At 37.5% G+C, this 26,496-nt stretch overlaps 4 protein-coding genes and 1 long non-coding RNA gene across 9 annotated transcripts; all 5 read left to right on the forward strand.

Moving 5' to 3' along the window:
• Positions 1 to 3,927: 3,927 nt before the first annotated feature.
• Positions 3,928 to 4,577, forward strand: LOC122089161. Its single transcript, XM_042658672.1, has 2 exons — positions 3,928 to 4,300; positions 4,388 to 4,577. The coding sequence occupies exons 1-2, from the start codon at positions 3,970 to 3,972 to the stop codon at positions 4,390 to 4,392; spliced, it is 336 nt and encodes a 111-aa protein (XP_042514606.1). The 5' UTR covers positions 3,928 to 3,969; the 3' UTR covers positions 4,393 to 4,577.
• A 1,602-nt stretch (positions 4,578 to 6,179) lies between these two features.
• On the forward strand, positions 6,180 to 7,720 carry LOC122089162. The gene is made up of 3 exons (XR_006143251.1): positions 6,180 to 6,348; positions 6,588 to 7,378; positions 7,554 to 7,720. It is a non-coding gene; the product is annotated as an uncharacterized LOC122089162 (long non-coding RNA).
• Positions 7,721 to 10,260: 2,540 nt separating this feature from the next.
• Positions 10,261 to 11,532, forward strand: LOC122089160 (protein EARLY RESPONSIVE TO DEHYDRATION 15-like). Of its 2 annotated transcripts, none has more exons than XM_042658670.1 (2): positions 10,261 to 10,394; positions 10,958 to 11,532. In XM_042658670.1, the coding sequence occupies exon 2, from the start codon at positions 11,000 to 11,002 to the stop codon at positions 11,381 to 11,383; it is 384 nt and encodes a 127-aa protein (XP_042514604.1). In that variant the 5' UTR covers positions 10,261 to 10,394; positions 10,958 to 10,999; the 3' UTR covers positions 11,384 to 11,532. The 2 variants fall into 2 exon arrangements, with proteins under 2 accessions (XP_042514604.1, XP_042514605.1); XM_042658671.1 differs by having other exon boundaries at positions 10,340 to 10,394; positions 10,930 to 11,532.
• A 2,608-nt stretch (positions 11,533 to 14,140) lies between these two features.
• Positions 14,141 to 21,467, forward strand: LOC122089159. Of its 4 annotated transcripts, none has more exons than XM_042658668.1 (10): positions 14,141 to 14,283; positions 14,619 to 14,657; positions 14,753 to 14,800; positions 14,926 to 14,995; positions 15,307 to 15,397; positions 15,485 to 15,546; positions 17,008 to 17,255; positions 17,372 to 17,405; positions 17,488 to 17,613; positions 21,085 to 21,467. In XM_042658668.1, the coding sequence occupies exons 3-10, from the start codon at positions 14,753 to 14,755 to the stop codon at positions 21,273 to 21,275; spliced, it is 870 nt and encodes a 289-aa protein (XP_042514602.1). In that variant the 5' UTR covers positions 14,141 to 14,283; positions 14,619 to 14,657; the 3' UTR covers positions 21,276 to 21,467. The 4 variants fall into 4 exon arrangements, with proteins under 4 accessions (XP_042514602.1, XP_042514599.1, XP_042514601.1 ...); XM_042658665.1 differs by having other exon boundaries at positions 14,176 to 14,283; positions 14,601 to 14,657; XM_042658667.1 differs by lacking the exon at positions 14,141 to 14,283 and adding an exon at positions 14,441 to 14,501 and having other exon boundaries at positions 14,601 to 14,657.
• Positions 21,468 to 24,007: 2,540 nt separating this feature from the next.
• LOC122088585 (ubiquitin-conjugating enzyme E2 20-like) lies at positions 24,008 to 26,100 on the forward strand. Its single transcript, XM_042657897.1, has 6 exons — positions 24,008 to 24,321; positions 24,728 to 24,755; positions 24,848 to 25,075; positions 25,227 to 25,290; positions 25,420 to 25,479; positions 25,579 to 26,100. The coding sequence occupies exons 1-6, from the start codon at positions 24,188 to 24,190 to the stop codon at positions 25,620 to 25,622; spliced, it is 558 nt and encodes a 185-aa protein (XP_042513831.1). The 5' UTR covers positions 24,008 to 24,187; the 3' UTR covers positions 25,623 to 26,100.
• The last annotated feature ends 396 nt before the right edge of the window (positions 26,101 to 26,496 follow it).

The raw sequence follows: 26,496 nt of genomic DNA on the forward strand, positions 1-26,496 counted from the left end.
CCTAAAATCCCAAATAAATAAACATGGATTGCATTCAACCTCAACCTTCAATACTACTTAGCCAAATATGAGTCCGGATCAGGTCCTCGCATGAGAACGTTCTCGTATAGGCTTGTATGGACACCTGGATTTTATTAAGTCACTCTTTTCAATGCAATAGACTCTGGCCTAGTGAAATCTAGGTGTCGATCACAGGGCCACACTAGAAGGTTCTCGTATGAAAATTTGATCTGGATTTGCCAAATATAGCTTCATGCATGCTCTGTGAGAAGCCCAGTTAAAAATTGAAGATAGGAGAAAGTTTCATTGAATGCCCAATGGGGAATTTGGGTCCTCTCCAACTGGTTGTACAGCCTGTATCCTCCAACTCAGTATCAATAAGAATTTTAGTTCTTATTGTTCATATGTTATGGTATGAATATACCATGCCAATTCGTTTTGTATGGATGATGAGATTCCATTGATACAGAACCAATTCCAATAGACTTATTGAACGTTCCTTCGTGAGGGCGAAAGGTAGTTGTAAACGGTCGGCTGTGAAATGGCGATTCCCCTTTTTCATTGAAGTTAACCCTCATCTTCCTTCCCCACCCATGACTCCGGGTTCGAGTTGTTCATTTCTACTTGACAGCTACGCTCCTCGGTTTTCTTTTATATTATATAAGGTAGCTTGCTTGCTTAGCACTTGCGCTAAGGATCTAATCAGAGTCAAACTTTTTTTTGAAAAGAAAACCTTTCCCTTATTAGTATCACACCCCATGGATGGTGTGAGATGGGTTGGACGATTGAATGGATCCGAACTCCTCATTTATTTTTGCTCCACATAGTCAATAGCCATTGTTGGTTACATTAACCTTGTCATAATGTCAAATTGGACAAAGCTTTCCTAAGCCACAAAGTGAATAATTAATCATGTGAATCCAATACAGATCCCTCCTCAATAACCTAGATATCCTGAAATAAATGGATTTCCGTTCACCATGGGTGCAGGGAACTTGATCCTATTAAGTCCTATCAAATTTGTCCCCTTTCTATAATTTTTTTTATTTCTTCTTCTGTTTTGGGCAGGGGGTCTTCTTGTAGGGGGCAGGAAAAGGCAAAAAAATGGTAGTACATTACAATATTAATGTCATACTTCATAATTAGCATTTGTGTTTTCTGGTTCACATCTGAAGGTGATAGTTTCAATGTAACATTTCACAATCAGCAATTGGGCTACATTGTTCAGAAGCACCAACGATCAGTTATATTGATCTTCGATCCCACCTCTCTTTTCACTTTTCAGCCCAGTGGGTTTAGTGTACAATAACGTCATCAATTGTGGTTGGCAGTTGTAATCAAATAAAGTAGATTTACTATAATTAAAACCCTACACATATCACATAACAAACCTCATCAACAAGAAGAACAACATAACAAACGTCATGGCATAGAAATAATTATAGTCACTATTCTAGTTTGTCATTTGTTTTATAGTAAAATTCTAATCTGTCATAACATCTTATAAAGAAATTGAACCATTGATTAGACCTCAAAAAATTATTTAAAGTTTTTAAAAAATATATACTAATATTGATTAATATTTTAAAACCTTTTGTAAACAAACTATCAAATGCAATGGTCCAGATCTGGTACAATTCTGTAAAATACCACCTTCAGGGGGTGACACGTGTATTGATACCAATGCAATGGTCTAGATCTGGTACAACTAATAAAACCTTAAATCAGTGAAGAGTCATTTAAATCAGATCTGGACCATTGCATTGGTATCAATATACGTGTCACCCCCTGAAGATGATATTTCACGAAATTATACCAGATCCGAATTGCAGACAATTTTTTTCCATAAGATCATATATGTGTTTTGGTAGTAGAGAGTATGGAAATATATTTTCATCGTGAAATATGTGTCATTCCAAGTGATCTGATTATCATGGCAATATTAAATAAATAAACTTGTGTTGTATTCAAACTCATCTTTAAGCCGACTTACCAAATCATCGCAATCGTAACCCCGGATTTGGATTACGATCTCTTGGTCACAATAAAGAAATCTGACTGTTGTGCCAGGTCTACCCTTTGAATAAAAGTTTCCACAGTTTTACTTTTAAATTTTCAACTCAGGCGAAATATAAAGAATTTGCTAATTAATTGTGAGCCCAAAGTGGGAAAAAATATAAAAGCTTACTACAATTCTCCGTGTCACTCTTTGTTTAATCAGAAAAAAAGTGGCAATTCATGAGATTCATCTAATATCGTTGGATTAACAATGCTTTGAAGAGTCGAGACTCAAGACAAAGCATAGTTACGAAAGGGCGCGCTTGATCCAATGGTAAGATATAAATGTTGTAACTTGATGATCAAGCGGTCAAAATAGTTTCTCGATATTCTTGGAGTAAGGCTGTATAGTTCTTATCCCCTTGGACCTTACACATGCAGAAGCCTTGTGCATCGAGTACGTCCTTTTCTTTTAAGAGTCAAAGACAAAATGACCCCACTATATAAAGGGAAAAACACCTAGGTGTATCATATATGTAGTCGATATTTCAATATTTGATTAAAAACAAGTAAACTAGTACAGTTCGATACATATTGAATGATTTTATCTCAAACATTGATACCATACCCAATCGAGAATGATACCCTTTTTTTTCATACCAAAACCATACCCAATCGAGAATGATACCCTTTTTTTCATGCCAAAACCATACCAAATCTCCTTCGGTTGGATTAAGAGTGCCAATCAATATTGTATTTAATATTGGTTTCGATACAAGAGTAGATACTTATATACCTTATGTCCACTGACCAGTTGATGGTCGGGATTTCGCATCCCAACCTTAGTCTTCTGGGCACAAGTTGACCTCTACGACCAGTATGTATGGTTCTCGACCATGTGACCTATTCACACGTGAGAGGTACATCTCGTGTAGGACCCCCACACCCATAACCGACTTTGGTCTCGACCAACGTGGCTAACCAGGGTCAAATGGTCATTTAACCCCAATCCCACCATAGTTGAGATAACCATTACAAGACCTTACCGTGGTCAAGTTGATTAGTTATGAGGTCTCACCCTGGTTAAGTTAGTTGTTATCAATTAGGCCAGCTCAGCCACGAAGAAGGACAAACCTCCAATAGGACACACGTCCAAGTCAGCACAGGACAAACCCTTGTCCAATGAGGAGGACTCACACTGCCTATATAAGGAACCCTTAGCTGAATTCACAGGTAAGACTCAATCAACTGAATACCCTACGTAAGAATGTAAATATTAAGGCCTGACTTTGGCATCAGAGCCTCCTCCCAAAGGTCCCTCCAAGTCAGTTTCTGATCTATGTTGTGCAAGCTCACATCGCGTGGAATCATGCAACAGTAGATACCAAAAGTGTATAGTAGCTAGGGAGAATTTCAGTGTGATTTTGATTCCGTATAAATATAATTTTTATTCGATAAGAATACGATTTTAGTATCCATTTTCTGTATGGATATCAGTTTGACACCAAATAAATACCCTTGACCTCCATCAATGTGGCATTCAGTGCGTAGGCCACATGGCGGATAGGAAGCGTAAATTGTAGCCATTTTCAAAGTAGAATGGCAAAGTGGCATTTGACGGTTTTCTTTCTCTATCTGCAAATACAAAGTGGATAGGAAGAGTAAATTGTAGCCAATTTGGCATTTGACGGTTTTCTTTCTCTATCTGCAAATACAAAGTGGATAGCAAGAGTAAATTGGCTATCTGCAAATACAAAGTGGATAGGAAGAGTAAATTGTAGCCAATTTGGCATTTGACGGTTTTCTTTCTCTATCTGCAAATACAAAGTGGATAGGAAGAGTACATTGTAGGCAATTTCGAAGTAGAATGGCAAAGTAGCATTTGACGGTTTTCTTTTCTCTATCTATAAGTACCAGCCATGGCTAACTAAGAATTTAATTAATAAGAAGAGAAACATATAGATTTCCGAGATGGGAGCTATGAGTTCTGTTAGTTCCTTAGCATTAGTAGCCTTTGTGATCGCCGGATTTTTTATCTCCGGCGAGTTAGTCTCAGCCCAGGGCTGCGGCTCAGCGGATTATAAGTACGTAATGATGCTATGCTTAGGTTATATCGAGAAAGAAGGCCCCAAAAGCCCACCGTCGGGGGATTGTTGCGATATTATGAAAAGGTCTAATCTCCGATGTGTTTGCGAGGTCATCACTTTGGTTAAGGATGATAGGCACCCAATCAGCAGGGATAAGATGGTGTACGTTGCTAACTATTGTGGCACATCTATTCCGCCGGGGATCCCATGTGGAAGTAAGACCTTATAATAGATATCTATTCTTCTTTCTTCTTCTTCTTCTTTTAGATCTCATTTTTGCTTTTTCTTTTAATAATTTGCAGGTTAAACTGTTCCAATGGGATGAGATGGAAAGGAGACCGAGTGAAAGGATGAAAGAGTGGTTAAATTTTTATAAACTTTGGTGTATAAGATCATATATACGTGTTATGCTATCATGCTAGCTGAAATATATGTGAAACCAAATCAGTGCCTAAATCCCAAATAAATAAACATGGGTTGGATTCAAGTTTATCTATGAGCCGATTTTTAATCAGGGTTTTAAAATTCAAGAATTGGTCTCTGTCAATTTCGATTCAGGACGATTCGGAATTGAGTGTAATCGGTCCCAATTTGAACTGAATATTGAATTAAGGTTTAAGTCAGGGTAATGATTGAAGCAAGGTTTAAGTCCGGTTAATAATTGAAAGGAAAAGAAACCCAATGGACCCTGAGATTGGATTAAGTCTTCATGTAAGGACTTGTATGAGAATTATTCTCGTACGATGATTGATCAACATAGATGAAATTCATCCCAACTCTGTGGGAAATTTTATCTCTGTAGATCAGCCCGTGAGAGAATCAGAACCTAATCCATATTCATGGACCTCCAGGGTGAAAGAATTCTGTTTATGCCATCACTGCACCTGTCAGATTAATGGGAAATCACCTGACAGCATCAGGGCAAGCGGTAAAGGATAATACTGTCGTTTTAACACAAATCTATGTCCTGGCGTAAAGCTGCCCAATCGGGGCAGTGTTTTTTTTTTCATAAAGTAAGAATGATTTCTTACACGCGTCATCATCACAGTTTGCCATTTAAGCATCAGCCTGACACGAATACACCGATATACTCGGCGGTTACGCTCGTCCTAACCACGGAATCGGTGTTCTTTCTCACTCTCTCCTCGCTCCCTCCCTAACATGATTCTGGCAGCACTGAAGTGAAGCCTGCAAGTCAACCCTTGAAGAGCACCGACCTACCTCTACCGCCACCACCACCGTCACCGCCACCCTTTAGTAGCTTGAAGGAACTTGGGTCTAACGCCGCCCTGAGCAGCTATGAACTCGGGTCTCAGAATTTTAGAACAGCAATGGGAGAAACCTGAGCAGACCCTACCGCTGACCAGGTCAAGGACCCTACCACCCAGTAGATCAAGGACCCATTACCCCCAAAAACAACACACGTCTTCATCTGCAACTATTAAACACAAAAAAACGACACATCTTCATCTGCAACTATTAAACAAAGTATTCGACCAAAGAAAATACTAAAAACTACCCATGAGGTGGAGTTACGATGAAGCGTTAGCCACCTGCCAACCCCAATAATTGGAATTTTTGTTAGCCAATTTGTAAGAAATGAAGATTATTTCAATAAAATTTGATTGGAATACTAACAAGATTCCATGTGATTGATGGTTTCTGTTCTCAATTCTCACATCATTTCCAATCTCTTTTCCAATCTTTTCCAGGAGGAAGAAGAAGACGATAGAACTAAGAACCCTGCAAATCCCCTATAGGTGTAATACACCTCTGCTCTGCCCGTCCCTGCAATTATCTCCCATCGTCTATATTATTTTACTTTTTCTTTCTCTTTTTTTTTCCTTTCTATAAGAATTAATTCCCCCACCCATCTTACTATGAAATAGGTAATAATTGTTAAAAAAAAAAAAGAAGAAGATAGGTAACTAATAAAAGGAAGAGGGTTGGGCATGTTCCGAATTTTGATAAGCTGGCCATACACTAATATAAATAATAACACATGGCAGACACGTGGCTTGCACGATTCAACGGCAAACGATGAGAGAGAGGATTTGGGTCTATCGTTTTATGAATTTCGGGTCAAAACCGTCACCCCCTTTCAAACCCTCTTCTCTCGTCTCCACGGACGATGAGAGAGACGGCCACTGGAAAAGCAAATTCCATTAATCCAAACTCTTGCAATTCTCTGAAACCAAACTCCTAACCGAAGAAGTCTTCTACTCCCGAAACCGAAACCGAAACAGGAATAAGATTCATTCAGGTGAGCACCTCATCCAATCGATTTTTTTTCCCTTCTTAATTTCTACAATATTTTGGTATCAGTTTTTATATTGATTGTAATTTAATTTTTTTTCTTGGGTTGATATATTTTCGTTGTAATCTGCCCAAAAATTTAGGGATTTTGCGATTTGATTTTGTGTCAGCCTTTCAATTTTGTGATTCAGCGATTATTTCTTAAATTCTTGTTCTAATTTGGTGAATTTTCCGTTGTTTGTGGAGAGGGCATTCGCATATCAAAGCACTTTTGTTGCTAAAACCTGAAAGCAACGACGGGAGTCATACTCTTATACTGTATTATTGTTATGGTCAATACAATGAAGAACAGAGCAAGCTCGGTGATGGCGGAGAGACAGAAAAGAGAAAAGGGTTTGAAAGGGAGCAACGGTTTTGACCTGAAATCTGTAAACCAAGATACCCGAATCCTCTCTTTGATTGCTTGCCGTCTCGACTCAAGCCATGTGTCAGCAGCCTAGACGTCGTCTCCACAGCCGATGTTTTCCCAGATTTTTTTCTCTCTTACCATATTTTGTTACAGAATCCCATCCAGATTTTGTGACCGAACAAATCTGGATTTTCATCATTTAGTCGGATAGGAAGTCGGCGGTTCTCTTTTCTTTATCTATAAATACCAACCATGGCAGGCCAAGAATTTAATAAGAGAAGATCAAGAGAGATCAAGAGAGAGATGGGAGCTATGAATGTTCGTTCCTTGGCAATGGTAGCCTTAGTGATCGCCGGAATTATAATCACCGGCGAGGTAGTGTCAGCACAGTTTTGCCAAGATGATTATAAGAGTATAATGATGCAATGCCCACCTTATATCAACAAAAAGGGCCCACAAACCGATCCATCGGGGGATTGTTGCGATGCTATGAAGAAAGCTGATATTAAATGTGTTTGCCAGGTCATCTCTCAATTTAAGGACGTAAAGCAACGAATCAGCAAGGAGAAGATGGTCTACGTTGCTAACTACTGTGGCACATCTGTTCCTTCCGGGATCGACTGTGGAAGTAAGACTCATATATGGATTTAGTTTTCCTGAAGCCATGGTGAATGCATCAGTTCATCACATCTTGACCATCTCTTCTTTTGTCCTTGTCCAATATATATGTCTGTTCTTTTCGGAAAAAAAAAAAAAAGCTTCTTTCTTCCGGATCTAAATCTTTTTATTGGTTAAATTTGCAGGTTAAACTGTTCCAGTGGCCGGCATGAGATGGATCATGGAGAGGGGTTGGAGTGGAGGATTATGACTAGTTAGAATAAATGTACCAGATGTTTATGAACTTTGGGTTGTCTGATCATGTAAGTGTTAATGCTAATAAAGAGTACAGAAAGAAGTTCTTATGCTGAAATATGTCATTCCAAGTGATTACATGTCATGGCCTAAAATCTCAGATAAATAAACAGGTGTTGCACTGAAACTCAACCCCTTGGGCTGTGTTTGGTAGCCAGGAGAAGAAAAGAAAAGAAAAGAAAAGGAAATTGTATAGGATTCTGTACGATTTTTTCTTTCATAAACTTCTCTTTACGTTTGGAACACTCTCATATGAATGGAAGATTTTCATTTAAAATTTTAAAATCACATCGGAATCTCATTGTTTCTTATCGCCGTCAAAAAAAATTCTTGACTTTCAGGTGAAAACACTTACTTTTTTATTCTTCCTTAAGACAAATTAACGTATTCCTCCGACAAGCACCATATCACTGTGGTAACAATGCACCTCCAGCAAGCAATGATCGGAGCATGAGAGAGTCTGAAAGGAGGGGAAAAAATAGATTCTAGGGTTGCACATGAATATATGAGCTTATCAGCAAACCAATAATCTGTTCTGAAAGGAAAGAAGGAGACTGGAGAGGTTTAGGTTTTCTATGGCTCTCCCACTTCCGACTAGGAGAATATGCTATGCCATTGAAAGTTTGTAATGAAGCAGAGGAAACCTTCACGTCATCTGTAGTCTGCTCGAGAGATTTCTTGAGTAAAGAAGACGAACCAAATCACTGACCCTTCTGAGCACCCTCAGAAAGAAAAGCCCCAATACGATTATCAAATTCATTCCAAGCTACACCTCTTTAGACCTGAAAGATTCATTGCAAATTGAGCTTTGGCTTTAGACACGACAGATGTGGGGTTTGTCTTGAGAGGAAAAGTGAAACAGAAATAGATATCATTCCAAAGCCCAGATTCTTTGCAATTAAATCCCTCTTTACCTTTTTTTTTTTCCCCCTCTGTCTTGGAAAATCAGAAATGCAACCCAAAAGCCCCTTTCCAATCTGCTCAATCACTTCTTACACTTCATATGCAATTGAAGGCTTTGATTCTTCGTTCATCGTATCTATACTAAAATGTTCAAGCCCCCACACCAGAGTATGATTGTTCCATCTTCAGCCATTCCCAGTGAAGGTCTCTATGCTTTGGTGATTGTAAATAAGAGAGAGAGGGAGAGAGAGAGAGAGAGGCAGCACTGGTTGTTCAATGGTTTTTATTCTATTTTTTATTTTTTCTTTTCCTTTCTAATCAAACAATCAAACACAATAAATGTAATTTTCTTTTCTTTTGTTTTCTATTCTTTTCTTGATTATTTATTTCTTTTCTTTTCTTTTCTTTTCTAGGTTAACAAACACAGCCCAAGGGTGAGCTTTTCAGCTTGCAGGGTGGGACCTAGTCTAGAATTTTGAAGCCGGCTGAGTTGGACACACTAAGTCTATATTTTATGTGTCGTTAAAAATGTTATAAATTTGGGAAAAGAACCCTAAAAGGCACCATGGTGACTGTGCAAACATATCGTGGGGGTAAAATGGCCACTTCATACTCAAAATGTCATAAATGTTATCCCTATTGATGCTTCAAGGCACTTTGTGATTGCCTTCTAGGAAGAACTCTCTTCCTATAAATATATATACCCCCAATTCAATACCAAATTCTTTAGGTTCACCACACTCTTTTTCTAATCCACAAAGGTATAACTACATTACACACTCTATCTGTCATTAAAAATAAATAAAAAAATACGCCACCCTCTTATTAAACATTAAAACCATTATTTCCCCTTTTTTTTTTTTCTTTCTTCCAACCGAGTTTATCCCTTATAAGAGAAATTCTAATACTTAAATTATTAAGACGCAAGACCCAATATAATGGATGAAAAGGTGGCAAGTATAAATTTTTTATACTGACAAAATGGAAGGAATATTTTGCTGCACAAAAAACTATGTAGAAGAATGACAATGAACAGGGGCAGCCAGGGGCCCAGGATCAATATTGCAAAAATCTATGGTCAATCAAGGAAAATCATGGTTTGGTTGGGTTGGGTTGGGTTACGTAGGATAGCCTGAGTCTGCACCGAGATATCTCAACTCAACAGTTGAGTTGATCATAGATTGAGTTGATAAATATAAAGACCTATTCTTTCTTTTCTTTTTTCTTTGAGGGAAGGGGGAGGGGTAGGAAATATGATAAAATTTAACTATTGTCCAAGTTGCAGCAACCAAAGAAATGGAATTTAAAATGATATTTTAGAAAATACTATAACTTATGAGCGTATTTATTAACCCTAGTGGATAGTGAATTATTCTATTTTTTGGCTGTCAACAAGGGTTGTAATTACTTGCCTGTAATTTGGGTAGCAGCTAATTTTTTTTCGACAATCTTCATAACATTCAAAGAAACGAAGTCTTGAAGAACATTTTCGAAAATACTAAAATCTACAAAGGTATTTGTAAACTGAAAAATGAATTATTCAATTTCGAGTAGGATATACAATCTTACTCACCGACCTATATTTTGAGGTTGTGAACGGGTGACCGGCTGTTAACTGGTTTCCAAGACGTTGAGTACAGGCTGTAAACCGTCTAACCCTAACCAATGGCTCCGGTGCTTCTGAACCTCAGGTTCGGAATTCTCGAAGCATGCAGGTTCGGGATGCCTTTCTCCGCGTATAAATACGGTGGGCTCAAATCTGACCCTGCAAAGTGCTAGTTTTTCATTTTCGTGATCGGAGTTTGGTTGCAGAGATATTTTCGAGAAAGGTAAGACACGGTAGATTTGTTTTCTATAGTTAGCTTTTGAGTTTGGATATCGATTTCTTGCGGTTTTGATCGATGAAATGTTGTGCTTCGTCTGAGATCTCTAATTTCATGGTAAAAGACCTTGTCGGAATGTAGGTTTTATGTGAATCATATTGTGTTTTAGATTCTGAGGAAGATGAAGGTTGTGATCCTTGTGAGATCTGAATATCTGATCATGAAGATTTTGGTTTTTTCTTCTGGAATACTCCTATTGTTGAAGATTCTCCTCGTTCTTATTCGTCGAGCTACGATAATGTTGAAGATCTGCACTGGAAATCGTGATGATTTATTATTATTTTGTTTTCTGTAAAGAGTTGGAGGAATTGAGTTACTAGTGTCTTGAGACATTGAACTGTTGATTGTTTTCCATCTTTGCCTGCGATTTATTGTCTTTAATTTTGTTCTAATCCAATTTCTATGGTGTTGAAACTAAGATCGACGAGTAGGAAGTTTTTGAATTTACTTACAGAATTTTTAATTCAATTCCCCTTCTCAGTTCTCCCATCCAATTTGTCAATGCGCAGAAATTATCAAAACGCAAGGAGAGAACTGATAAATAAGTGACGATGGCAATAGTTTCTGGAAGAACATCAACACTGAATCCAAATGCCCCTCTCTTCATTCCAGCAGCTTTACGCCAAATAGAGGATTTCTCCGCAGAGTGGTGGGAATTGGTGAAGACCTCTACATGGTTCCGTGACTACTGGCTTTCCCAACATCAGGAAGAAGCGAGCTTCATCAATAACTCCATTAATGATGATGACGACGACATAGTAAATTTGTTGCCAGACTCATTCGATCTTGGCGTTGATGAGGAGTCTAGTCTAGAGGCTCAAATGCAGTACTGGGACGGATTCATGGAAGATCAAAATGAGTCAAAATATAGGGAGAAACCACCTCAGTGCATTAGTCCAAAATGCAGCTCTCTTCCCATTCAACAGCCTCGTTGAAAAGTTCTTTAATGGAGAGCTTTATCAAATATTGAATAGTTTTTCTTCTGTTTTTTCACTTTTTGTTTGTATAGATCAAGGTTGTTAGTTGTAACACTTGTTTAGTTTTTGTTAGACAATATCACAATATCACCATGTTATTGTAGCTATTAGCTGCTTCGTTTGTTGGTTAGACTACAATCTAATGAGAGAGGCTACATGGATCCGAAAGAGGGTAAAATAGTAATAAAAGTAAAATAAAAGGACATAGCAACACCTTATAAATATTCCAATTAAATGGGATCAATTATATGGATCTTTGTTCTCAAAGGAGCACTATTCGAGATCATATAAGCCCTGAGGACCTAAACTTTGCAGGACTTATTTCTCTTCTAGTCATTTTAATTATTTCTCTTCTAAGTCATTTTAATCTTTGCATGTGCTTATTTTAGCTTTTTCCATTTGAATCTCAACTATTTTCTTTATTTGTGCATCCAAAGGTTTTCCTTGAACATGATCATATGATGCTCACAAATTCAAATGGTTTTCATGAAGCTTATCCCAGATTAAGGCAACTCAACTCTATTATGGATGATTTAGGGCCTGATTGATAATGTTTTCTGCTGTTTCTATTTCAAAAAACAATAGAAATGTAAATTTTCGTTTCTAGAAACAGAAAAAAAATTGAAGGTGTTTGATAAATCATGTTTTTGGAAGTCGATAGTAATCAGCGAAAGTATGGCCATGAGTCGTTTTCAGAACTTGTTTCGCCTGGGTCGTTTCTTGAACCATAAATAAGTATAAATTTCTATTTCTATTTCTAAAGACAAGTGAAATGAAATAGTTCTATCAAACGTTTTTTGTTCCATTTCTGCCGTTTATGTGTTCTACCGTTTCTGGACACAGAAACTGTAAAAATGCGTTTCTTGAAATGTTATCAAACGGGCTCTTAGTTATTGGTATCAGGATTGGGATCTATTGATATCAATTTGGATTTGGATTGGATCGAATTGGTGTCTTGCCTTTATTTTTTGAATTAAGTATATTTTCTTTACGGTTTTACCATTGAAATGGTACTTGTAACCAATCTATATCGCTCATGTATTGGTTTCAGCCGATACCAATACTTAGATTTATAACTCTAATACAATCATTATTTTTATTTTCTCTCTTCTAATTTTACTGCATATCCATCTCAACATTCTCTTTTCCACTACATTCAATTTATTTACATCAAGCTTTGACCCAACCTCATATCAAGAAAACAATAATATATGGGCAAAAATTGTGAAACCAATTCATGTCTTATTATTTAATTAAAATTTGATATATAGGCTAGAAAAAATGGTAAACATGTTTAATTTAATGTTTTTTTGGAGAACAAATCATCTGCTCATACGGTAAATAGGCGTCATGTGTCCAACCTACTTACGGAGGTAACATTCCATTAATTTTTTTATTCAAGATTTTAAATCTTTTTTATTTTCCCTATTTTTGAGGAATTTGAAATTATTCAAAATTTATTAATCTTTTTTATCTCTTCTATTTGTGGGGAGTTTCAAATCTTGGATATCTTCCACGTCTCTTTATATATATATATATATATATATATATATTTATCCCAATCATCACTTTGTTAATCATGTGTGACTGAAAATCATTACAAGCAATGTTATAGTAACCGGACTCATCAACCCACTTTAATTGGAATTGAATGTTAGAAAAATAATCTCTTACGATAAACTATTACCGATTTTCATTAGTTTTATCTCCAAAAATGTCAAATGGAGTAGTATCCTCCAAGTCTCTCTCTCTCTCTCTCTCTCTCTCTCTCTCTCTCTCTCTAATTTCAAACATGTTTTAGTAACTAAAGTATCGTTTTTCTTCGTTTTATTTGAGTGCTGATCACCTGTGGGTGAAGATCATCTACAATGAAACATAAGAAATTTGAGGGAAGAATTAGCTAAAGGTACGCTTATTTATAGCTAGCTAAAGGTACGCTTATTTATAACCACAAATATATGTTTGATGGATGTGCATAGGCATATTCATAAACTTAAAATTGAAGTTGCAGAACAAATCCAATAAAATCAAGAAGGAATAAAATATTAGAAGGGATTTATTATGGGAATTTACTATCAATCTCCTATACTCAGATGGATTGATGAGTTCGATTACTATACCCATGCTTGTAATGGTTTTCACCATACATGTACTCACACATGATCAACAAAGTGATGGTCGAGAATCTAAATAAGAGAGAGAGACGTGAAAGATATTCACGATTTGAAACTCCCCACAAATAGAGGAGATAAAAAAGGTTAATAAAATTGAATAATTTTAAATTCCTCAAAAATAGGGAAAATAAAAAAAGATTTAAAAATTTGAATAACAAAAATAACGAAAGATCACCAATAAAGAGGTTGGACACATGACACCTATTTACCGTTTGAGTAGACGATTTAAACTGTTGGTACAAGCAGATAATCCTCTCTCTTTTTTGGGGACATTTATTGGCATATATTTGGGAACAAGTGAAAAATGGTATTCAAAAACGCGTTTTAATTCGGGTTTCTAAACCCTCATTATACACAGTAGTTTCTTTTTTTTTTTAAACATTAGCAACAACTGAATCACCAATTGAGTCGGTTAGTGCTGATTTCAATCGGAATCGGTTGGTGTCAGTGGGAAACGGCTGGATCGATCCAGGCCGCGTGGAACCTGCCGTAGCGCGGGACTAGTGAAGGGGCGCTACGGCGCTACCAGCGTATAAGCAGGACAGGGTTTTTCATATTTAACAGGGGTGGAGCAGAAAACATGAGCCACGCGACCAGGGAGCGCTCTTCCCCAAGCCCCCGCCTTTACACTTACTAGGGATTGAATTCTCGTCTTCGAATTTAGCTTCCCGCCATTCATCTCAGGTATCTTCGTACGTTTCTTTGTCCTTGAACCATACTCGCCTCGGATCTGGATTTTGAAGCTTTTTTGGAGTCTGAACTTCTAAACCCTCACATTTTCGTCTTCAATTTGTTTTAGTTTTTGAAGTATATGATCGCGATCCCTTTTATCCGAGTCTATTAACTCAAGTTCTTATTTTCCGAATTTTTTTCAGTCTATAAGATAAATCATCCGTAGAAGAGTGAGATTTTATGAATATTTTTTAGTTCGCTTCATTTTTTTGAGGTATAATCTACCCCATTATCACCACTGATTCGTTTTACTTTTTGTGTTGGTACGGGTGAAAATTGGGAAAAAGCTATCAGGTTTTGGGAGATTGTCTTCGAATTGAACCCAGGCATTGCTCTAGTTCCCTTTCTTTTGTTATTTTTATTATTTTTTTCTCTATTTAAGCAAAATTTAAAATAATTGGCCTTCTGGTTACTGATGCAGATGGAGGCGCTTTACGCCAAGCTTTACGATAAGTACAACAAACTGAAGGTTTTTCAGGCTTTTATCTGTTTAATCACTTAGAAATATATATATATATATATATATATAGCTTGAATTGTGCATCCAAAATCCTTTAATTACACAAAAATAACGATCTACGTTCGTGTGTTTAGAGAATGAAGGAATCTGAAATGGAGCAGTTCAATGATGATACGGAAGGAAAACTTAAAAACCATATTGATGGTATGCATTTCTTCATGTTTGGCATGTAAAATGTCATGGTTGCTTGACTTGAATTCTGAGATTACAATGTTATCGTGGGTTAATTGTCCAGAACTTTAACTCCCCCTGGGAGCCCTGGGAGGGGCCGAAATTTTATTATAAAATATAAATATTCAAGTCTGATGTTCTGAAATACCTTGTGTTAAGTCAATATTGATACTGCTGTTGGGGATTTGAAGTCTCCATGTGTTTGTAGACTGCTGAAGATACTTATGAGGACGAAATCTAGCTTTCTGAGAACTCCAGTGCTTGGTGTTTTGTGTTTTTTGCAGCTGCTGATGAGCTGATAGAGCACTTGAGCAATGAAAAGGACAGACTGTGTGCACAAATAAATCATATGGAAAAGGAAATTACTTCAATTAGGCATGTACTATATGAGCTTATGCATTAATTGAGTTTCTACATTTGCTGAAAATATAGTAGAATCCTGAACATCTTATTTGATTGCAGATCTTTTAAGGCAGAGCAAATTGATGAATTGCAAAAGCTTTTAATGGAAGAGATCCAAAAGAGTGAGTAAATTGTTTAGTAAATAAATTTTCTTTTTTGGGTGGATGTGTGGTTGGTTTGTTTATTAGATATTCTTTGACAACGGTAAGAGAAGCTCATTAGTATAGCTTGCCAGCAGTAAGAAAAAGAGAAGGCATCACTTTATTGAGGTTTCCTACCAAACACCACTTTCCATCCTCTGCCCACATCTGGTGACCTAGACATGCTGCAAAAGGAAAAGGAGAGAAACCATCACTGTAAACTTGGGTTATGGGTCTAATTTTAGCTAAATCATCTTGGATAAGGAAATGGCAGAAGAAGGATTAAGGGCTACTTGATCTATGATTGCCTAGAATTATTTCCATTGTCAGTTCATCCTATGATTCCACTTGGTTTTTTTCTGTCTTATGTATGAAGATATTTACACTGGGAAATGCAGTTTGTTACTTTCAGGTTTTTGCAACAGCTTTACTGACTTTCGAAATTTAGTTTGTCCTTTGTAGATACCTGGCCATGTTTTTTTATATAATCCACACTTTGGTTTAAATGTTAACCATCTTTTCTATATGTAAATATTTAATCTCTTTTCATTACATTCCCCTGTGTCTTTCTTCTTTCCCTCTTTCTTTCGTGTATTTAATCATTTAATGTAAGACTGGGTCTTCTCTCTCTCTCTCTCTCTTTTCCGAGGTGGGGGGGGGGGGGGAGGGGAACAAAGTTTAGGTCTAAGTTTCTCAATGACAATTTGTAAGGCAGTATTGCTTACAGTTTCAGAATACTTGAAACTTCCCAAGGTTTTAAAGGCTTTAAAACCAACAAGTGAAGACAAACACCAGTATCATTTTCTAAAAGCTACATAAGTCAGAACATATGAGCTTGACTTCCAAGTGTATGCTTTGTTATCTTTGTTTAGATTTAACCAACAGATCACCTATCGTTGTGAGGGGAACTATATATACAACAACAACAACAAAGCCTTATCCCAACATTGAATCATATATATGAATAATGAATTTCATCTGACCTTATAATCTATTTTGCACACATTGAATCATCACCTGATGAACATCACCGATTCCACTTATTCATGTGCCGAAAATCAAGTCATTGATGTAATTCTGGCCACACAATTGACTAATTGTTGGGTGTTCTTTGGTATTTAACTTGATAATCTAAAAGAATGTGATTGATGGAAGGAGCCTGGCTCAGCTACTCCAAGTGGTGATGTTTTTTTCATTTATCATTAGCCCAATGTTTGGCACATTAAAAATATGTACCATTGTCAGGTGTAATGCGTCTGGTATCCGTTTTACTTTTCACGGCTGGCTTATGGACGAGGGCAAATGCCAGACCACTTAGCTAGCTGATTTAATCTTGAATGGAATAGATAGAGCCAACTGTATATATCACATCCAACTATCTTCTCCATATCTAATTAGGTTCTTTGGATCCCTGTTCTTGTCTTTGTCTTACTCTTGTGGCAGGCAAAGAGCTTTCTGAAGAGGTTGAGAGGCTCTGCAACCTGCAAAGAGAGGGACTCTGTTGCCGCACAAATGATGCGTGCAATGAAATCAAACAGTTGAAATCTCCTTCGGGAGGCAATCCAGTCAGTTCAAGAGATTTATCTAGTAACTCAGTCAAGACTCTGCAACAGAATGCTAGAACTGTTGAGGCTCTCACAGAAGATAACAGAGACGTTTCATATTCCAGTGTTCAAGTTCGGTATGAAGTGGTAAGAGAAGCAGAAAGACTTCCATATGAAGTTTGTGGCTTATAACTGCTGTTTGTTTATAGTCGAAGCTTAATATTTCTACTTTCTACTTTATCCCTTGGAGTGTAATTTTTCAGCCAGAATGTTGTAGAAGAGACAGTGGCAATTCAGGTAAGCATCTGTGAAATAGATGCTATTCTAGTTGGGCACTGCAGCCTATGTTTCACCATAATTGTTTTGATTTTATTTCCAGACGGGGAACAAGTTGAACCTGCCAGTTGCCTCTTTCAAGCTCTTGTGGAGTGCCTAGTAGGCATGAAGTTCTCAGCAGTTAATCAGAAAGAAGGATTGTGTGTTTCAGCGCTTCATCAATCTAGTGGTAATTCTCCACCCCCAAATGACACCATTCATTCAGTTTTGGTACACACACTTTTCTTTTTAGTTAGGATATGTCTACCACAATAGGGGGACTGTCCCTATCGTGGCTGGGTTTTATTCTCTTACCTTAGTTTATTTCGTTTCCTAGTTAGGATAGATCTTTACTTCTAATTAGGCTTGACTTTCTTATTTTATTTTTCCTGTTGACCAAGGAAGTAGTTTCCTTATTGGATTGTACTCTTTGCTTGCTAATATAATAGCGGTAGAGGGGGACTATAAGGGCAACGATTATGCATCTCTCTTGCAGTCTCATCTCCTTCCTTCTTCCTCATTCTTCTCTTCTCTCTCTCTCCCCCTACTTGCAAGTATTGGCTACAAATGCTAGGTTTGTCACGTGGTATCAGAGCTGTAACCAGTACCTGATTCTCCCCCCTGATAGCCATTTTGAGTGTCGTTTTGGGTTGAAGAAGGAAACTTAGTCCATAGAAGAAGAAGAAGAACTAGGGTTTCGTATAGGTTTCAGTGAAGAATTATTTTATGTGAAAATCATACCTACGCATAAAGATGTTCTGCTGTTTTAATCCCTCCTAACTGCTACTGTTGAATCAGACTCCTACTACTAATTTCTCTGGTTATGACGTCAATAACAGCCGGAATATTTTTTTTTTACTAATCAATATCTCTGCTACTAGTTGGGAAGAAGATGGTTTATATATATATATATATATATATGATGCAATATCTATTTGCTGAAGACTGAATTGATTACTGATGTTCAATTGTTTGCTGATGTGAATCGAACTCTGCTTTGCTGTGGAATTGAGTGTGTGATTTGCTGCTATTATACTCTGGTTTCCGCATGAAGTTAAAGCATAGTACAAGATCGCCGCGAGATCTCAAAGAGTTCTTGGTTTTGAGAGATCTCGAGATGAAACAACATAAGAGATCTCGATATCGAAATCTCAGTTATCTCGACTAGTTTTGACCCAGTATCAGTTATCTTGACTAGTTTTGGCTTGTTTGTGAAAAAAATCACCCCCATTTCCTATTTGCTCTCTTTTTTGGCCAAATCTTACCCAAAGAAGTTTGGAAAAAGAGGATTTGTTGCTCAACAACGACAAAAAATTACCTAGCTTTTGTGATTCAATCAGAGAAAAACTTAATTCGCCATCAGAAACAAAATAGTGGTTATGATCGGCCCGCCACTTGTTTCAGTAGTAGGAGTCTAGGAGACTAGGATGGGCATATAAGGTGAGTCATCCATTTGTATTGTACTATTGTTTACTCTAATATATGTGACCTGGTAAATCTAGTATATGTGATTCAACAATATATGATGTCTATTTTATTAAATGGTTTATAATTTGATATCTTTTAATTCCTTATGCTTATTTAATTTGTTTTACTTGAATTATATGTGTTCTAGTAGTATTAAAGATTGTGTAGAATAGCCCAGGGTAGAGATTGTATACGACGTACACTACCAACTGAGGATCCGAAGTCAACGTACCCATTTTGGGGTTTTTTATTTTTTATATCTAATGTTTCCATTGCGTTTAGAAGGCCTAAAATAGTCTAGATGACAAGTTTCAGGGCCTAACTTGGCCATATGGGCACCGAAACCCAACCACAAAACTTGCTGGAAAAAATGCAATGCTTCAGCTAGATCTCGAGATATCTCGGTTTTAGGTCTGAACAAAACCATGCCCGAAACTGAGACCTCAAACCTTGAGTTAAAGGTGCAGGTTCTCTTTGCTGCTGTACTGCCCCCTTCTTTGTTGTATCAATTGCTACAGATGGGGTTACCCATTTTCTCACCAGTCGATTAAGTATTAGGACTTCATGCCGGTTGCATCTCTGGAGTTAGTAAATTTTTTTTTTCCACCTCTCTTCATGTCCCTCCATAGGTAACCAAGGTTGAAGACACCTTAACACCTAGTGCAGAGAGAGAGAGAGGCCCTTGAAGATGCTCTGGTGTGTTTGGATTTACAGAAAGCATCGAAAAGGATATTTAGAGAAAATTTCTTTCTCTAGAACTTTGAAATGTTTGAACCTCTTCTCATAAACCAGATTATTGTGAGGAAAGGGAGGGGAATCTTCTAAATGTTGGTCTTCTCCCTTCAAAGAATCAACTCAATTCAACTCATTGTACCTTATCCTAACTATTTGTGATTGGCTACCCATATCTGGTTCCACCATTCATTCAATTTGAGGCCATTTCTGGTGCTAACTCATAAGTATCTTCTAAATAATGAATACATATCAAATGAAGTCACATTTGGTGGAATTTTGCAGAGCTGTATTGTGGGATTCAGGATCAAGGCTTGGTGGAGGCAGATAGAAAAAAGTAGAGCATTGTGGGATTCTTCTCCGGCCTCCCTTATTCACTGCCCTTTCATCTTTTTCACCTTGATTCAGGGTTTCCCATTATTGACCCATTAAGGGGAAAGACAGGAAAAGAGAAGAAATGGGAATATGGGATTCTCCTTGTTTCCTTCCTGTCACGTCTGATTGAACTTGCATTATGAAGTCACACGCATTCTTTATGATCACATAGATGGTGAAGTACTTGAGCTGGGAACTTTTCCTTTGACTAGCTTTGTCCTCGTACTTTTAATTTTCGTAAGATGTTGCTGGCTTCCTACTGGTACACTTTCAGGTTAGCACTTCCGATGGTTGAATTAATGAGAACGTATTTTCATTTTCCACCACATCTCTTCTTTTTCACACCCATCCTTTCCAGGTCCCTTTAGTCCAGGGCAAGCTCCAAATTTCATTGCTTCTCGTTTGAAGGTTCTGAAGTTAAAACTGAAATTGCCTACTATGTTGTATTAACTCATTGACCACACTAATGCTATTAGGACATAGGATGTTTTAGGATCCTCACAGTTTAAACTCCCTTCTAGGATAGATATTCAATATTTTTAAGGACATATTTAGCAGAGCTTCTCATTCCCAAATTATGTTCAAGAAGCAGTGAGTGACCTTCCCCATCCCAAACCAAATAATCCTACTGGATGTACAGTTTTAGCTGGAGAAGCTGGATTCTCTACGCAGAATCTCGACCCAAGATGCACCAAGTACATTTAACTTCTTTGGGGATTAAGAGTTCAACAGGATGGGTGAATTTCTATTCTTCATTGAACTATAGGAATTAAGGTGGCAGTTTTAAAATTATGTTTTCATTGAAGATATATGGTTTTAAGACATACTTCATTTAACTCCAGGAATTTAGATGTTGGTTTTAAATTCTGTTGATTTAATAATATGTGGTTTTAAGTTGTATCCAAATGCAAATGTCTTGCTTCATATTAGCCAAATCCATGCCACTCTTGTGAAGTTTGAAAATGCCCTTGTGCATGTTCATTTGCAAGCATGTATGGTTTGCCAACTTTATTCTTACCTGAGCATCCCAAGGAATATTTCTCAGCATATACATAACTTCATTTGTTATTGTTGTGTGTGATTGTAGGCTATTCATTCAGTTTAACATGGATAAACAAACCAGCTGGAGAGGAAACACAACTGTTGTATCGTGTGTTGTCATTAGGTACTTTTGAGAGGGTTGCTCCAGATTGGATGAGGGAAGTAATGATGTTCAGCATGAACATGTGCCCCATCTTCTTCGAGCGCGTAGCTAAAGTTCTCCGGCTGCACCACTGATGCTTATTTTCCAGCACAATCTTGTTGGCTGTTTGCAACCATTGTAACATAATTTTCTTCTCATTTAATAGAGGGTTGTAACAAAAAATTTTTTTGGTAGAATAGAGGGTTGTAACATTGAAGAAAGCTGCGTGCTATACATCTAGTAATATCTAATTCTTCTCTTATGCTTAAGAGATCAGACATTTTGAACCTTTTTCTCCTGGCTTGTGACCTTTCTTTTTCAGGTGACTAGATCTTAATCTAGTATTCTAGTTCACCAAAAATAATAATCAAAAGAGTTCTATATTCTGTTTAGTCTGACCCAACTATGAGCTGAGATTTCTCAACCTTAGCAGAGCACAGCCCACGGGATGAACATGCCAGCCCAAGCCTTGGGGAAAAAAGGTGACTGGGAAAAGCTTGGAACTGGGACAAGTAAAAGCTTGGGACTGGGTCAAGTCTCTCACCAAAATTTCCCCCTTCCTAGGCCGCATTTCCTTGAGTTGAGACACCACCCTGGCTGCCTTTGAGCCGCCTATGGCCCTTGATAGGAAATGTCAAAAAAATAAAAAAAAATACAAACAAACGAACAAACTAGAGAAGGGATGGAGTATATCTCTTTGTGCATTTGTGTATAGCCAGCTAGGATTTTAAGTCGCTAACTAGCCCTAAGCCAATGTTTGGACAGCAAGAAAAGAAAATGAAAAAATATAATAAGACAAAAACCAATGAGTTATTTTATGTGTCTTTCTTCAATTTCAAAATTTTTTTATTTTTTATTTAGGAGAAAGATGTGAAAAGACTTGCATTTCTTTCTCTCTTTTGGTAATTTACAACGTCACCTTAGAGAATATTAGTATTATAGAAATACCCCTCTCTTTCATTAAATTAGATTCAAACCCCTTATCGTTAGTCTCTATTAAGGAATATACCTCAAATGTTGACATCAGTTGGTTTATTTTTTTATTAAATACTAAAATACCCTCATAAAATATAATGTACCTAATATACCCTTCCATTAACCCCAAACCCATCACATAGGATAAATACCCTCCATAATCCATCCTGTTGCACCGTCAACTAATCAAGGCGAACTGTGTCGCGCACTTGCTGGATCTTTATTAACCTCACCAAACTCACTGGAACTAAGTACTGAAAGAGCCTGGGTGAAGGATTGCAAGATCTTTGAAACCAGCTCCTCTGCTGTGATCGATCTATGATCTTCGGCTCAAAGGATACTCTGAAGTTGGGAAGCCAATTCGCGACCCCCACTGAGTTCTTTGACCGCCCTTTTCCGACCAATAGATAAATTTTCCGTCCCCAAAGACTCCATTGGGGCTCTGATCTCTCTCTCAAGCAAATGGATTCGTAGGTCATCGAGATTTGTTCACTGTCCAAATGATTCATCCACCAATCTCGATGGCCGTGGACAATTTCCTGCACGGGATTGCCATTACAAACGGCAGAATCCATTAATTCTGCAGTGGTTGGGAGGACGGACATGGTTGCTGGGGATAAGGGGCTTTGATAAATCAATTGCAAAAGAATTATTTGAACAATGGTGGTGGGTTGGAGCGATCAGCGCTACTAAGGCAATTTCATTTTCTTTCATTAATTTGGGTTTTCTTCTTCTTCTTCAAGATTGTTGTTATTGTTTCCCATTAATTTATTCTCAAGCAACCTATTCGATGAATCTGGCTTTGATGATTATCTATAATAGTAATACACTAAAGAATTGCTTTGCTTTATTGAAATCTATAAGTTCTGAAAATCGTCGTATTGAATTCCAAATTATTTATTAAAACAGAGGAGGACGATGAAGGTCGTCCAAAGGGACTTTACGAGAGCGTGGGATTGGTCATCGGCATCATCGGCAACAGCCAGCTGGCCGAGATTCTTTCCCTCCCCCACACCCCTGGCGGTCCCTGGAAGGCCTACGGCATAGCCTGTCACCCCACCCCTCCTGGAATGCTGACCACCCTATCGACTACATCTAATGCGATGTCTCCCATGCCGACGAAACCATCGTCAAGCTTTCCCATCTCACCGACGTTACCTACATCTTCTACATCTCTTGGGTTGATTGGGGCATCAAATCAGCCAAATGCAAGATCAATGGCGCTATGTTTCGTAACGTTCTCCGAGCAATGATCCCCATGGATTTTGGGTTTCTTTCAAAGAGATAAAATGGATGAAACGGTCGGCTTGGAGTGAGCAGCTGAAGTCAAGGAAAGAGGATAGAAAGAGAGGCGTTTTATTGTGGATGGGTTTGCAGCGGCACCGACGGTTGCACACGAAGAAGTACCACCAGCACCACGCAGGGATGGAGGAGGCTTTGAAATCCACGGGTGAAGATGAGTGAAGGTGAGGGGTATTGTCGGGTTAGGGCAAAATATAATTAGGTAATGTTTTCCATAAAAGGGTAAAATCACCATTTTAAATTCTTATTTAACAGAGACGGATGGTAAATGATTTGAGTTTAATTTGATGTAAGAGAGGGATGTTCCTATAATACTAACACTCTTTAGTGGTGGCGTGATAAATTATCATTTTTTTTTTTTTTTTCTTCTGCGTCTGTTTTTTCTTATCTCCCAACATAGCCTTAGCAGAAAAAACAAAAAATAGGAAAAAAAAAAAAAAGTGAACTAGCCGTTGGTATGAAAACGATCTGTGCCGTCCAGTCCAGGTTAAACGGTTCCAAACTGATTTCAAATTTTGTATGGGCTCCCACTCTCCTGTTTTAAAGCGAAACCCTATACTGTTCTCATCTCACTCGCTCTCTTCATCCTCCGTCCAACTCCAGGAAGGAGGAGTTCCATCTGTGCTTCTTCTTCTTTCTCTTGAATCTCTGAATTCTAAATCTCTCTGTTCGATCTCTGCTTTCCATCTAGGTTTTTTCTCTTCTCCCTCTCACTCTCTAAAGTTCAAAAATGGCTACCGTGAACAGGCACTCGGAGACTCAGGGTTACCAAGGCAACACACCTGTGACCGCTCCTACCATGCCGACCTCAAAGAAGCCTGCCCCTACGGATAAGAACGTCGACACCCAATCTGTTCTGAAAAGGTATTATATTATCTTTGGTTTACTGCGATTTGCTCTTTCGAGTTACTTATCTTGCCCAACTCTCTCTCTCTCTCTCCCGCCCCTTCCCTGTGTGTGTTGATCTTGAAAAGAGCTTTTTACTCCCTGCCGTTTTGAGTTTGTCTATGACGTTCTTCGCTGGACCTTTTCCCACGGGTAAAAGCCTGTCTTTTGAATTGATCTGCTCTGAGGCTTTTCTTTAGAGTTCTCAATCTCTGTTTGAATTATTAAAATCCTATCGAATTACTGTCTTGGATTGGAAGGGAGGTTTCTCTGTTAACTGAATGTTGCTCTACCAATTTATTTTAGCTGCATTTATTTTTCAATTTTTTCTTTTTCCATCTGATGTTTATTTGTATTTTCTCTTGTTTCTGATTCATATGAGCAGGCTACAGTCAGAACTGATGGCCCTAATGGTAAGTAACTATCTGATTGCTTGTTTTTTCCTGCATTTAAGAAAGTAATTGTAATTTAAGAAACTATCTGATTGCTTGTTTTAAATGTTCAGATGAGTGGAGATCCTGGTATATCTGCTTTTCCTGAGGATGACAACATATTCTGCTGGAAGGGTACAATCTGTGGAAGCAAAGATACTGTTTTTGAAGGGACAGAATACAAGCTCTCACTCTCTTTTCCAACTGATTACCCCTTCAAGTCTCCCAAGGTCAAATTTGAAACCAGCTGCTTCCATCCAAATGTAGATGGCTATGGAAATATTTGCTTGGACATCCTTCAGGTAGATCTACCACTCTCTGTTGATTACTCTGCCTTCTCTAGTTCTAATTTTATATTTAGTGGTTATCTAAGAGTTTCAGTTGATTAACTCCCATGATTTAGTTGTGGCCATTCCTTACTAGTGATTCTAATATATTGTTCTGAAATAACAGGATAAATGGTCATCAGCATATGATGTGAGAACCATATTACTCTCCATCCAGAGTCTGCTTGGAGGTAATAACTCATGCATTTTTGTATCTTTCCTTTCTGTGTTTGTTTAATATTGTTTCATGTTTTGAACTCAAGTTACATTTAAAGTGAATATGAATGATAATATATGTTGGGCTTATTTCTTGGGTTCAGAACCGAACATAAGCTCACCTCTCAATATTCAAGCAGCAGAACTATGGAGCAATCAAGAAGGTTTGTATTAAACACTGAGATCATTTAGTATTTAGGTGGGGTTTTGAATTTACTTGTTCTAACTACCACCTTTCTCTTGATCTTTGGACCTTTTTGCAGAGTACAGGAAAATGGTGGAGAAGTTATACAAAGCTGCTACTTAGTTTCAATCTTCAGCAATTTGGTTGCATATACCATTCTTAAAGAGGGTGGGGTGGGGTGGGGTGGGGTGGGGTGGGGTGGGGGGGGGGGAGATGAAGAAGAGGGGATCCCTAAAAGACTTTTACTGTTTTCATTATTCTTTCTTTGTACGTTTACTATGATTCCATATAATAAATGTTTGTAGTCTGATAGTATTTTTGGTATTGGAATTGGATTCTTCCAGTTCTGAGGGGAGATGAAGAAGAGGGGATCCCTAAAAGACTTTTACTGTTTTCATTATTCTTTCTTTGTACTTTTACTATGATTCCATATAATAAATGTTTGTAGTCTGCTAGTATTTTTGGTATTGGAATTGGATTCTTCCAGTTCTGAGGGGAGATGAAGAAGAGGGGATCCCTAAAAGACTTTTACTGTTTTCATTATTCTTTCTTTGTACTTTTACTATGATTCCATATAATAAATGTTTGTAGTCTGATAGTATTTTTGGTATTGGAATTGGATTCTTCCAGTTCTGAGGGGAGATGAAGAAGAGGGGATCCCTAAAAGACTTTTACTGTTTTCATTATTCTTTCTTTGTACTTTTACTATGATTCCATATAATAAATGTTTGTAGTTATGAAGAAGAGGGGATCCCTAAAAGACTTCTACTGTTTTCATTATTCTTTCTTTGTACTTCTACTATGATTCCATATAATAAATGTTTGTAGTCTGATAGTATTTTTGGTATTGGAATTGGATTCTTCCAGTTCTGATGTTTGTAGTTTTGAAGAAGAGGGGATCCCCAAAGACTTTTACTGTTTTCATTATTCTTTCTTTGTACTTTTACTATGATTCCATATAATAAATGTTTGTAGTCTGATAGTATTTTTGGTATTG

The sequence above is a fragment of the Macadamia integrifolia genome, chromosome 9 (assembly GCF_013358625.1).
Source record: "Macadamia integrifolia cultivar HAES 741 chromosome 9, SCU_Mint_v3, whole genome shotgun sequence".
Taxonomy (NCBI): Eukaryota; Viridiplantae; Streptophyta; class Magnoliopsida; order Proteales; family Proteaceae; genus Macadamia; species Macadamia integrifolia.